At 57.1% G+C, this 12684-nt stretch overlaps 1 protein-coding gene across 1 annotated transcript in view; it reads left to right on the top strand.

Moving 5' to 3' along the window:
* The first annotated feature begins 666 nt into the window (after window positions 1-666).
* The window catches only part of SLIT1 (slit guidance ligand 1), a 55943-nt gene continuing 43925 nt past the window's right edge, over window positions 667-12684 (top strand). The window contains exons 1-8 of the mRNA XM_074875686.1: window positions 667-774; window positions 2520-2571; window positions 3241-3363; window positions 3448-3635; window positions 4600-4781; window positions 4919-4990; window positions 5304-5375; window positions 6018-6089. Coding sequence (XP_074731787.1) covers window positions 667-774; window positions 2520-2571; window positions 3241-3363; window positions 3448-3635; window positions 4600-4781; window positions 4919-4990; window positions 5304-5375; window positions 6018-6089 — 869 coding nt within the window. The remainder of the gene's footprint in view (window positions 775-2519; window positions 2572-3240; window positions 3364-3447; window positions 3636-4599; window positions 4782-4918; window positions 4991-5303; window positions 5376-6017; window positions 6090-12684) is intronic.

Here is a 12684-nt window from a genome sequence, read left to right on the forward strand (position 1 = left end):
CATTAGCAGTCTGCGTGATGGGACATGAGCTGCTTAGGACATTTGCAGATGCCAGCAGACTGGGAGAGCTGCAAGAGGGCTGGATGACAGGCTGCAATACACATTTTAAAGTGGGCTTGGTGAACAGGAGGAATGGGCTGACAGAAAGGATGCTGTTGCCTGGGGACTCGAGCAAGGTGTTTGGTGGGAGGCGATCGCCAACAGCACAGGTGTGGGATGGAGCATGAACTGAGTGGGTCCTGCCCCTGCAAGGCAGAGAGACTGAGGGAGGGCTGTGCCTCTGGGGCCGGTTGGGGGGGAACGGGGCTGGGAGGGGGGACCTGCATGGGCAAGGAAGCAGCCTGGTCTCTGCACTGTGGTGGTCGGGGCAGGCAGGGATGGGGTTCATCTGCAGCGAGAGGGGTTCAGGTCAGAGTTTTGGAAGTGATTCTTGAGGCAGGAGCAGTGACATGCTGGAATAGGGCACAGGGGAGTGTCAGTCCCCATTGCTGAAGGAGCCATTTATGCATCTGTCAGGATTGATGGAGGGCTGCAGAGATACTGCTGTGGGGTGCGTGACCTTGCAGCCTTCATTTCTCCGCTTCCCTGATTATTATCTGGCACTGCCGGCTCCAGCTGGGGTCAGGACTCTGGGATGAGGGCTATGGAGCCTCTGGGAGGGGAGCCATGCCCCTGGGGGTTGGTGCTCTGAGCCAAGGGCAGGAACGACAGGGCGAGGGGAACCATGGAGGGAGGGATGTATCATGCAAACGATGCAACTGCTGGCCTTGCCGGGTACCGGGGCACCGGTGGCTCTCGAAGCGGGGACCACAGGAGCACGGCTGGCTGCAGGCGTTGCTGGCACAGACCCCTTCTCTATCAGCCCCTGCAGTCACTGCCTGGGTGCTGTGAGTACCCACTCTGTGCTGGCGCTGGCGGGGTCGGGACACATTTCTGCTCGTAGGTGCAAATGCAGGGTTTTGTCTTTCAGACTTTCCCTCTGCCTTCTTAAAAGCAGGAGTCTGGGGAGCACAGCAGTTAGGATTTCTGCCTCGGTGGGAGAGCAGAGCTGAGCTGAGCACAAGGACAGAAGTCATGCGTGTGCCAAATAGGTCATGCTTTGCAGTGGAGTGTGGATAGTGGGATTGCGCTGTCTGCTCCTTCCCCTTCCCGCTCCTGATAAATCAGTGCCCAGGGAAATATCACTCATGTTGGCTGTATTTAATAAATTCCCTCTCAGCATTTGCACTCTCTGAGGTTGTTACCGAGTTAGCGTAGCTCCAAACCCTGCAAAGGGAAAAGACGCATCAGACCCCCGGGGAATGGAATAAGCCATCCAAAGCTAGAAACCAAATATAAACCCAGACTATGCAAATCCAGTCTAACGAACCCTGCTGCAGCACAGACATCCCATCTGGGAGTGGGATGATCCACAAGCAATGTAGCAAAGGGACTGCTTGTTTTAATGACTTTCCTCTTCCCAGGGATAAATGGGAGGGGGGGGGTCTGAAACTTGAAGGTTGCAAATGAAAATTTGCTGCCTTTCCAGCAGCAGTGTGAGATTTGGGGTGCTGGGGGGCAGAGGAGAGCAGCCTGAATGAATGTGAGGATGCTTTCTGTCATTAAACCCTATAGATTAATGGGGAAAGAGCATGCCCTGCATTTCTGCTTTCAAATCACAGTCCGGAAATGCAACCAATCTGCCAGGCACCTCCCCAGACACATCAGTCCTTATCGAAGCTCTGCTGCATGGGGCAGGGCAGGGTGTTTCGCTTCGCTAGGAAAGGGCACGGAGGCAGCGGGTGAGCAGCTGAGCAGCAGGGATCCGGCTTTCTGGGCACAGCAGACTGTAATTTATCTCCATGAGGAACTGAAGGGGATTTAGAGGGGAAAAAAGGCACAAAGTTAAATAGCAGTGTTGCCTCGGCATCCTTACAAATAAGCTTTACCTGCTGTTCGTTCCCATCTTGGTTGCAAAGGCCATCATTTACCCAGACAAAGGCAAGGGGGGATGCTGAGCACAGTTGTCAGGGAGCACGCAGGGCCAGTCCCTGAGGGAGTGGGGCTGTGAAGGGGCCCTGGGACACTGCCCCGCTCAGGGATGGCCACCAGCCCCGGTGCTGGGTGCTGCAACACCCCGAGGATGCTCAACGAGCATGCGGGGAGCGGAGGCTGGGGTGGGCTGGGTGGCCTGTCCCTGGCACTGCCCCAGGACAGTGCATCCTGCCCGTGCCTCCTTGTGCTGAAAAAAGTCTTTGGGTTCAGGCTGCTTTATCCCAGAAGCTGCCTGGGAGAGGGGGCAGAGCCTGGTTTTGACATGTGGAAGGACTGGCTGTGTCCAGTCCATGGCTCTTTGGTGTTTCTGCGTGTCTCCACGCTGCTTGGCTGTGCTCTGCCTCTGGCTGAGGCTTTGGGGTACCGGTGCTCTGAGGACCCAGAGGTGTCCAAGCCTGCCTTGGACTTTGCAGGCTGAGATGTGAGTCTTGGCTTTCAGATTGTGCAGTTTTAAAATCAAGCCTCTCTGCTCTGTCTGTCTGCAGTACCAGGGATTTCCTAAATTCCACTTACACGTTGCAGCCAGAGTGATGTTAGGTATGTTTAAAAGAAGGTGACGTGGGAGTCCTGCCGGGGTCCCTCCCTTGCCAGGAGCTCGGATGGGTGCCATTACCTCCAGCACGGCTCTGGGGAGCTTGCAGGCAACCTGCTTTGGCAAGGACTCTTTAGGACACTTGGAGAAAACCCCCCCTGAAGCTGAGGTTTCTCCCTGCCCTTAGCTGACCTCAAGGCTGTGGTCCATCAGGAGGTGGGCACACATCTGCCACTCCTCCTGTGGTGACAGAACGTCCCTAAAACTCATGACCTACCCCAGTGCCTCATGCGTGGGACTTAGAGCCTGGCCGTGGGTTTTGCTCCCCGGGAGAGGGGCAGGACTGAGCCCCATCCTTGAGGGTTGGAGCCCCATCCCCGGGCGCCAGATACGCACGCCGTGTGCTGGCCGTACGGGGAGCTGGGCGAGCCGTGGGGCTGCAGAGCCCGAGTGCGGGTTTCAGTTTAATCGCCGGGGCTGGGGAACCTCTATTCATTCCCCGCTTGCATTCATCTGTGTCCTAGTAACGTGCTCTCCCCACCTCCTTCCCAACACAGGCACACACGGCTGGATAATGGCAGGAGCCTGGCAATCTCGGGCGCTGAATAGCGGTGTAATTACGAGGCTATAATGGCGAGCTGGAACTCATTAGCCATTATCAGCCGTTTCAGCAGGACAATGGCAGCACCCCGGGGTGCGCGGCTGCGCTGGCTGTACCCGGCGGCCCTACACGCTGCTGGGCGGCTCAGAGGCCAGCCCGCCGCTGACCTCGGCCCCTCGCGTGGCCCCAGAGCCTGGTGGAGGGAGACTTTGGCTCTGGATGGGGATGATGGACTTTGTATTCAGCCCCTCGTGTGACACTGGGCATTCCTGCTCCCCAGTCCCGCAGCCGGGCATAGGGGGTTATCGAGCCCTGGGTGCTGGGGTCCTGCCCAGGCACCGCAACCTGCACCGGGTGCGACATTCCTGCGTCTCCACTGCCCTGGCTCCAGCAACTCGTCCTTCCCTCGACTGCCTCCTGCTCCTGGAGTTCATTTGTTTCCCCTTTATTTCTGTGTCTGTATTCAGTGTAGGCAGTGGGTCTCAGCGTGGGAGCCCTCCCCAGACCATGAGTTCACGTGGGCATCCTCTGTCCCCAGTGCATGCTGTGGGCGGGTTGGCCTCGTGGCAAGGAGCAAACGCTGCCGTGCTCTGTCTTGCCGATTGGGGAGGCTCTCTCCTGCTGTGGGGTGCTGTACAGGGACCCCCAACTTTGCAGGCTGTAGGTCCCAGGACTGACAGTCCCCCTCTCCCTACAGTGCTCACAGTCTGTAATGCGGAAAAGCACTGCAAAGCTGAGACTGCGAGGTGCAAATCTCTGCAGCTCCCAGCTCAGTGTATTTTAAAGCAGGATAATGCTAGCAGGGTCACGCTGGAGAGCATGGTGGGGGAGAGCTGCGGAGGTGTAGCTGGCAGGCTGGGGGCAGGGCCCCTGCTATGTGTGGGTCCAGCAGTGGGGCACACCTTGCCCAGGTGCTGAGCAGAGCCTGGGCAGGACAACAGCCATGGGCTGGGTGTAGGCACTCCAGGGACAGCCCTGTCCCCTTATTTCCACCAGTGGGGTGAGCAAGCTGGGACAGCATCTCCCTTCTGGCTGGAGTGCCTGGCCCTGCACTCACCCAGGGCTTTTGCATGAGAGAGAAATGCCAGGAGAAGCAGCTTGTCTTGTGCAAGCATCTCTTGGGAGGTGAAACTTGAAGTCTGGCTTATTCTCCAGGCAGAAGGTGTGAGATGGCTGCACACTGAACCAGTTGTGATGCATGTGGGTGACCTGCAGCTGGGTATTTGGAGGGATCCTCCTTTTCTGGGGGATAGTTGTTTGCTTTCTTAATACCCCTGCCCCCTCTAAGCCACTCCGTGTGTTTGGGATGACCCTACCAGGTGTTTGCTGTATTTCCAGAGTGGAGTGATGTGATGTGCCACCAGCCAGGCAGTTGCTGGTGTTGCTGGGCTGCTTATTGTGTTGCTGAGGTCTCTGGGGCTTCTGTCCCAAGGAGGGCATCCAGCATGGAGAAAGGGAGATGGAGAAGCCAGGCAGCACCTGCCCCTTGCTGCTTTATGGTCCAGGAAAGATGCCAGCTTACTCCTGGCCAGCCAGATTTCTGTGTGGCCAGTGCTGCTGGCTGTTGAAGATGAGGGTCCTCTCCAGAGCTAGTGGCCAGCCCTGCTGTTCCTGGCAAGGGGCACAGAAATTTGGCAGCCACTGCTGTCCTTTGGGCCCTGTCTGCCCTTTTTGTGGAGCTACTGGGGAGCCCCAGTGCCTGGCCTCCTCCTGAGTGCTTCCTGGCTGATCTCTGCCTCTTCTCTCTGCAGGGAGCTCAATGGCAACAACATCACGCGGATCAACAAGAATGACTTCGCTGGGCTGAAGCAACTCCGTGTCCTGTGAGTTCCTACCAAGGGCCCAGCTGCCCTGACTTTGTGGGCACTGTGCTCGGCTTGTGGCCCCTCCTGGGGCTGGTAGAGATGATACTGAGCCCTTTGCTGGGCATCTGCCAGTGGGGCTGGAGGGCATCTGCAGTGGGTTGAGCATGGTGGGCTTCCAGCTGGGAGGGCATGGGGAGAAAGAGGCCTGGTTGTGTTGAGGGGATGGTGGGGGCAAGGTGGCCCTGGGTCCGGAAGAGCATCGGGGACATCACTGGTGAGATGGTGGTGCTGGAGACCATCTTTCCAGAAAGCTGACCCCTTCTCTCCACAGGCAGCTGATGGAAAACCAGATCAGCACGGTGGAGCGTGGGGCGTTCGATGACATGAAGGAGCTGGAACGGCTGTGAGTGCCTGGGTGCAGAGGCGGGTTGGTGAGGGGCTGTGGGGTTTAGTCATAGAGAGCATCCTTTCCTTTTTGCCTTAAACCATAACGTATTGGTGCTGCCTGACTTCAAACGACTTCTCTGCTGCACAGCGGCAGTGTGGGAAGCAAACCTATTTCTGTTTCTGTAGATCTTAAAGTCCTTTCTGATGCTTTTGAGGTGAGGGGCAGGTTAAACACAAATCACTCTCACTGTTATCAGCTGTGTCCTGTGTGTTAGTGAGGGAGCCATAAGTTCCAGTCCAGTACTCAGTAAAATAGCTCAGCAGTTTAGAAATCCTGAGCTGCTCGAGCAAGTATGAGGAGCTGAGTGAGCAGCAGGTTAACAGAGCAGTTAAGCAGCAATCAGCAGTTAACAGCTTGGAGTCCTGTCTGCATGTAATTACAATATTGTGAGTAAGTCTATTAATGCCCCGTTGGTTGCCCCCGCCTGGGGGTGCCATGAGCGGGACAGGAGTGTCCTTGCCAGGTGGTATGCTCTGCTCTAATGGCCTTTCTGAGTGAGCCAAAGCACCTCAGCTGTGCCCAGAGCCACCAGCTGGGTTGCAGACAGGATGATTGCTTTGCCCCCCAAAAGCCTGACCCTTTCCTCCTTCCCTGCAGACGGCTGAACCGTAACCAGCTGCATACCCTGCCTGAGCTCCTCTTCCAGAACAACCAGGCGCTGTCTCGGCTGTAAGTACCCTCTGTGCCCGGCTGTGGTGCAGGCTCGCTTGTGGGTCTGCTTGGGGCTGCCGTGGGGTTTGGAGTGGCACTGATGTCCTGGGAGGGTGCTGCTTCTGGAAGGTTGTGCTGGTGGTTACTGGTGTCTTGTCCCAGTGAGCACCCAGCGTGTGGCAGGGGAACGAACCCTGTTTCTGAGCAACCCGAGCATGCAGCATGGCAGGGAATTGGCTTTGCCTTGCAGAAGACCTGAGACCAGTGCTGTTAAAGACTGAGTTGAACGTTCTTGCAGTGCATGGGGATGTGGAGGGAGGTGCTGCCAGTTCGGGCTGGGGCTGGCATCATTGAGCTGGGCTGTACCTGCACGGTGCCAGTTGCAGAGGTACTGCGAGCCACACAGCCTCCTCTCTGTGTGCGGATCACGGGACCTGGAGCGAGGTGCCCTTACCCCTAAACTGGATTGTCATGAAGGGCAGGCAAAAGAGGATGTCTCCAGTGGGTTGCATCCTGCCCAGAGACCTTCACAGGGCCTGGAGAGCCCTGTGGCCCCACCTCAGAGCTGCCTTTCTGCTGGTGTCTGGGGCAGCCTGGGAAGGGAGGGGGAAAAGCCCTGCCAGGGGCAGATCCAGCCTCTTGCATCTGCTGCCCACTCCCTGCACAGCCCTGTCTGCCCCCATCCCTGCCTATCCCTCTGCACCTGCAGAAACACCCCCAGGGACCATCTCCTGTTGTGCAAGCCCCAGCTCTGCAGTCCTCTTTTCCCTCCGTGCAGCAGCAGGCTGCCAGGGAAGGGCTGCTGGAGTTTTGATAAATATTCTCTTTTCCATATTGGCTTTCCCTTGCCTAGGGCTGCTTTGCTCAGGCAATGGTGCTGTCAGCAGTGCCAGCATTGTTCAAACTGCAGGAAATCCTCTTAACAAAGCGTTTACCAGCTCTCAGCTCTGTCAGGCACCTTGTACATTGGGAAGGGGGCTGTGAGGAGGAGAGGGTGCATGCCAAACTAGGGTTGGGTGCTCTCCATCACTCAGAGAAGATGCTTACACCCTGTGGCTGATTTGCAGCGTGTAGGAGCAGGGCAGTTGTGGCTGGGACGCGAGCTCTCTGCTTACTGCATCTCGTGTCTCTGTTCCTCAGCTGTGAAATGAGGATGCCAGGTCCCTGCCGGGGCAGGGTAGGAGTGGATGAAATAACTGAATGGGCTGAAACATTGCCAGGACAGGCATGGTCATGTCGGGGCCAGGCAGCCCTGCCCACGCAGGCAGGCTGCAGCTGAGCCGTTTTGCTCAGCGGCGATGCCGATTTCTTCCAACAGTGCCAGGGAGTCAGTCCTGGAGTCCAGCCGGAGGCGGCGTAATGAAGGGTTAAAACACTGTGTGGGTTGCCAGCGTGGGATGTGTGAAATGGTGGACAGGCGCCAAAGATGGGCCTAGGTAATGGCAGCTGATAGCACAGGCGTTCAATTAATTATCAAATGGCATTTGTTGAGCTCAGCTGTGCAGTATCGTGGCGCCAACAAGGGCCCATCCTCCTCCAGCCTCACATTGCGTAACAAAAACACAGTCAAGAGAATTATTTTACAAACATTAATGCTTCTGTTTTAATCTTCTCTAGATTTTAATACCAGGCTCTTACAAAAAGCAAACCCCAACAATTCATCAGGGAGATGCAGAAGGGCAGCCCCTTGGGCGGGCTGAGCGGTGTGCTGTGCCATGACCCCGGGCTTGTGTGGGGCTGTGCACGGTGTGCCCGGGGCTGTACGCACCCTGCCACGGCGTGCCCGGGGCTCTATGGTGTGCCCAGGGCTCTACGTAACCGCCGTGGGGGAGGGAGGGTATGCAAGATGCTCCTTGCAGCCACCCGACGTGCAGGTGCATTTCAGCCTCTGCCTGTTGCTTTACTGTTGTTTCCCACCATGTGGCAGTGGTTTCGGACTTGTTTCGGACCTGTTCCCTCCTGCCCTGCCTTGAAGCTGTTTTCTGGCCATCTCTGCTGTGACAGCCACTGCCTGGACACCAGCACCCGGAGCATTTCTTGTGAAGTCTGAGGCTGTGTGTGTGGGCTCAGATTTTGCAGCCCCTCAGCTATAGGCTGTGCTGTGTCTTGGGGAGCTTAGATGTACGCTCAGAACAGAGGATCCCTGTGACGAGCTGTGGGATTGGGAACAGGGGACACGCTGAGTGGCCTGCCATCCTTCTTTGCAGCATGTTACCCCACACGCTGCCTGCATTAGTGAGGGCAGGGGTGCAGCGCTGGGGTCTGCCTGGGGAGCACATCAGGAGCTGCTGCCCGGGCAGAGCCCTGGTGTTGCATCTGGGCAGCAAAGCCGCATGCGCCGGAGGACCTGCTGCTCCCTGTCCTCACAGTTGACCATTGCTGAGGTCGTCAAGGATGGTTTGGGGGGGGATGGCAGGGCAGGGGGTGCCCAAGGCAGAACCTGTCTAGACACACCGTCATGCTGGCTTAGCAGGAGGTGGGATCTGGACCGGTGCTAGTCCGGCCAGTGCAGGAGGTCATAAGGACACTCTTAAATTGCTGCAAACCTGGCTCAGGCTACGGGGATATGAGTCAGTGGGGAGCAGGTTTAAGCTAAATTGAAATCAGGTCGCCTTGAACTGAAATCGGAGCCTCTCTGCCAGGCTTTGCGCTTATTTAACTGCTGAAATGGATCTGGGGTGACCCCAATGCTCAGTGCCCCCTCCCTGCCCCGGAGGCAGGTTGGGACCTGTGCTGGTCAGGATGGGATGGGAAAAGAGCGCTTTTACCAGCACCGTGTTCTTGCAGATACTGATGTCCAGATCATTTCCAGTGAACAGTGCCTGTGCAGGCTTCCCCTTGCCCTGCCTGCTGTGGCCACCCATGGCATGCTCCTTGAGCTCCCGGGGTACCTGCTAGGTCCTCATGTCCTAGCGGGGCTCTCGCCCTGTGATACTGGGAGGTCTTGAAATAGCAGAAACCGGCTGAATGAGTCAGGCTGAGATCTGTTTAGCTGGGAAATGAGGCTGCCAGGTCTGGCAGGTGGGTGGTGGCAGCTGAAGCAGAAACAAGGGTGGATGCAAGAACCAGTGTAGGTTGCTTAGATGGGTACCTGGGTGCTGGTCTGGATCCTCCAGCCTCTTCTAGCCTTAGTCTTGATGTATCTTCAGCAACATGTCAGTAACATGGCAGCAGGTTAAGACAATGAATTAAATGTGGGGTATGTGATACCCATAGAGCGGTTTTCCACTGTACCTCAAGCCTCATGGAAATATCTCACAAGCACAGAGAGGAGGACCTTGGGCTTGGGTCAGGATGGAGAACTGTTTGTCCGCCTCTTGGGTCTGAGTGTCAAAGCCTAATCCACGTTGGTGGTGCTTTGTGGTCTCCCAGCCCGGCTTGAGCTGCAATTAGTTACTCAGATCTTGGCTATAAAGAGCATTTGTGCATTGGGATAATGGAAAGGGTTGGAGTTAAACCTGATCCGTCGGGGCTTAAATAAACTAGGGAATGGCAGGAAAAGGCCAGTGGAAAGCAAACCTCAAATGAGGGCGTGGGGGAGGTGAGATGCCTGGAGAGGAATGTTTTCCCCTCGGTATTTGGGAATATTGAGCTGACGCCTGCCTGGAGCCCGTCTTGGTCTGAGATGGTGGGGTGGGGGGGGCTGTGCCAACAGCAGGGCCGGGAGGCAGGAGGACTCTCCGCATGGCCTCCCTTATTTGTATCCACCGCAACGAGCGGATAACTCATTAAGCTGTCCCAGTGGCTGGAAATGGTGCTGATCTGAGGTTTCACTGGAGAGTGCCTGACCCCAGTGACCCCATCTCAAACTGGGTTTAATTAAACTGTCAGCACTGGACGGAAGAACAAAGCGTAGTGGTCTTGGGGGGGCTGGGGTCCCCCCTACAGCTCGCTGGGGAAGAGCATGTCTCATGTGAGGTGGAGAGCTGATAAAAAAAATGGATCTTTCCTTCCATCGAGGATTACCCAGGCAAGAAGGTGACCTCTGCTATTGCACTGCCCAGTGCTGGTCCCCTGGTGCCCCGCAGCCGTGCACATCTTGGCTTAGCACCGGTGCAGCCCTGCAGCATGCCAGGAGCCGGGGGGTGCTGGCAGATCTCGCTTCAGCATCTCTCCCAAGCTGGCAGGAGTTGTTTTTCTCGCTTGGGAGGAGGGACCCAAGCCCTTGCATTTCTCTCTGCACCCTTGGGAGGGATGGGGGAAGGATGGGAGAGGAGTTTTGTAGCCCTGTCTCCCCTCTCTCCCCACCTTCCCTTAAAACCTCCTTCTGAAGCCATTTTTAAGCCCCTTTGGGGGTGCTGGGTGGGGGATGCGAGGAGGAGAGAGGAGGCTGGGGTGGCCATAGCAGCAGGGTGAGAACAGAAATGCTGCGGGCGCATAGTCAGGGAGGCAAAGACGTGGGCTGTCGAAATGTGCTAAAGGCAGCCAGAATGACTATAAATAAATGGTTTTTCTCCAAGGGAAAGCCGAGCTGGCACGAGGGAAGAGAGGAGCGGTGGGTGCTCAGCTGTGGGGAGCCCTGGGGAGATGCTACCACAGGGGAGAAGGGGTCCTGGCTGGATGTATCCCCCTGGGAGTGGCCACTCAGAGGTTTCCCTCACTGAAAGCCACAGCAGCCGCTCTGTACTTGGCAGAGTGGGAGATGAGAGAGGATGAGCAGGGAGTACGGGAAAAAGGTCCTGCCTCCAGAAAGAGTAAGATTTAGGATGTGGGCCATGGCCCATCGGTTCCTGTCAGATCCGTGCCAGCAAAAATGGTGGAGGAGACAGTGCCATGTCCGAGCTGGCAGCCAAGCCCAGGGGGAAGGGCTGCCGGTGCTGCTCTCTGTCTGTAAGGGCAGGGGCTCCCTGGAAACAGCATTAACATCTCAATCAGGACCGATGGCTTTCTGAGACAGAGCCCGGACATAGGAGACGCTGTAGGGGCTGAGGAAATTGTCATGCTCCTACAAGACTCCTCCTGGGGCCAGAGCCTGCAGAGGAATAGCAATGCTCTACACTTATATCCACCTGGGAGCTGAGACAGAGACCGGTGCCTGATCCAGACTCACTCTGGACCAGGGGTGTTTAAAGATCTGGGTGATGAGGGAATTTTGAGCTGAGTTGCTGAGAACACCGCAGCTGGGTATGCTGCCTGGGCAGGAGAGGTTACATTATGGTGAGCTCTGGGGCAGGTTCCTCGCACCATCTCTGCATCTGGCTAAACCCAGCCCTAATTGCCTTTAGAAAAGCAGGCAGAGAAAAATGGAGCAGTGCTAAATAACTTGAGAAAATGCAAATGACATCTTTCAAGAAGGAGAGGACCACAACCATGCGGGAGGAAGCTGTGAGCTGAGTAGTAGCAAAACAGGGTGACAAGTGAAAAAGGAGCTGTCGGAGAAAGGAATAACAAAACGGGCCCCGCTCCGATGGGGCTGGCTGCGCGTGGGAGGTGTTGCTTGCAAGACTGTACCAGTGACCGTTCCTCTTGGCGCTGCACTGGGAAAACCCCCAGATAGGAAAGGGAGAGGATGCAGAAACATTGGAACAAAACCTCATGCTCGGTGGCTGTGGAGCGGTCCCCTGCCCCTGTGGCAGGTGGCTGTGCCCGGTGCCAGGCAGGAGGTGTGGGTGCAGTGGGGATGCTTGCCGGGGGATGCGGGTGCCACAGCTCTGCTCCCCTCCCAGCTGGAGGAACTTGCCTGCCTGAGCTCCAGTTTCGATGTGATGGGGGATTTTCAGTGTCTGCCTGTGTGTTGGCTCCCTGGAAATCCTGCCGTGGGGGTGGGCTGGCTCTGGCTGTGCGCCGGCTCTCTTGTGCCAGACACCCGCCCCATCCTCCCATGGTCACTCCTGTTGGGGCTTTGGCTGAAGTTCGCTACCTCCAGAGAGGTTTTGTGCTCGTTCTGCAGCCGGCGAGCTCCGCGTGCGCCTGGGAGCCTGTAGCCGCTGCGTGGGAAGGGGCCTGCGGGCACGGCGCTGTGTTTTCATCTTTCCGTGCTGGAGCAAGGTCATTTTGACTCCCAGGGCGTGTGCCCCTTTGCTGCTTTGCTCTTTGCACAGATGCATATGTGCTGGTGTTCCTGTCCAGAGGTTCATGGTCCAAGAGCAAAGTGACAAGGTCGGAGCAGAGAGCAGCTCCCCCCACAGCAAATGTCCCTGCCTCTCCTTCCCCAGCATCCCGCATTTCTGTCCCAGCTTCCCCCTCTGGCAGCATCCCCCTCCCCTTGCTGGGCGAGGGCCAAGTGTCCCCGCTGTCACTGTGCCCACGTTTCGGCTGTTGTCCCCTTGACTCCGGGTGCCATACCCCCTCATGCTCCCCGACAAAGCCCCTTCTGTCAGGGACAGGGCAGGGCTGGGGGAGGGGCAGGCTGGGACATGTCCCCCCGAATACCAATCAGGAGGGAGAGTGTGATTACCCCAGTAGCTGGGGGGGGACTGCAGGGTCTGCATGCTGCAAGACACCCCACCCCCGCCCCGCGACCAGCTGGGGGGACGGGGAGGGGAAAGGGAGGCCTCGCTGCGGCCCCCAGGAACAAAGAGTCAGTGTGGCTCGTGACAGCTCTAAGGAAACGAGGAGAAACAAATGTGCCACTAATAGGTGGGGAGGTTACCTAGGAAAAGATGCTGCCAGG

The sequence above is a fragment of the Strix uralensis genome, chromosome 7, assembly GCF_047716275.1.
Source record: "Strix uralensis isolate ZFMK-TIS-50842 chromosome 7, bStrUra1, whole genome shotgun sequence".
NCBI classification, from domain to species: Eukaryota; Metazoa; Chordata; class Aves; order Strigiformes; family Strigidae; genus Strix; species Strix uralensis.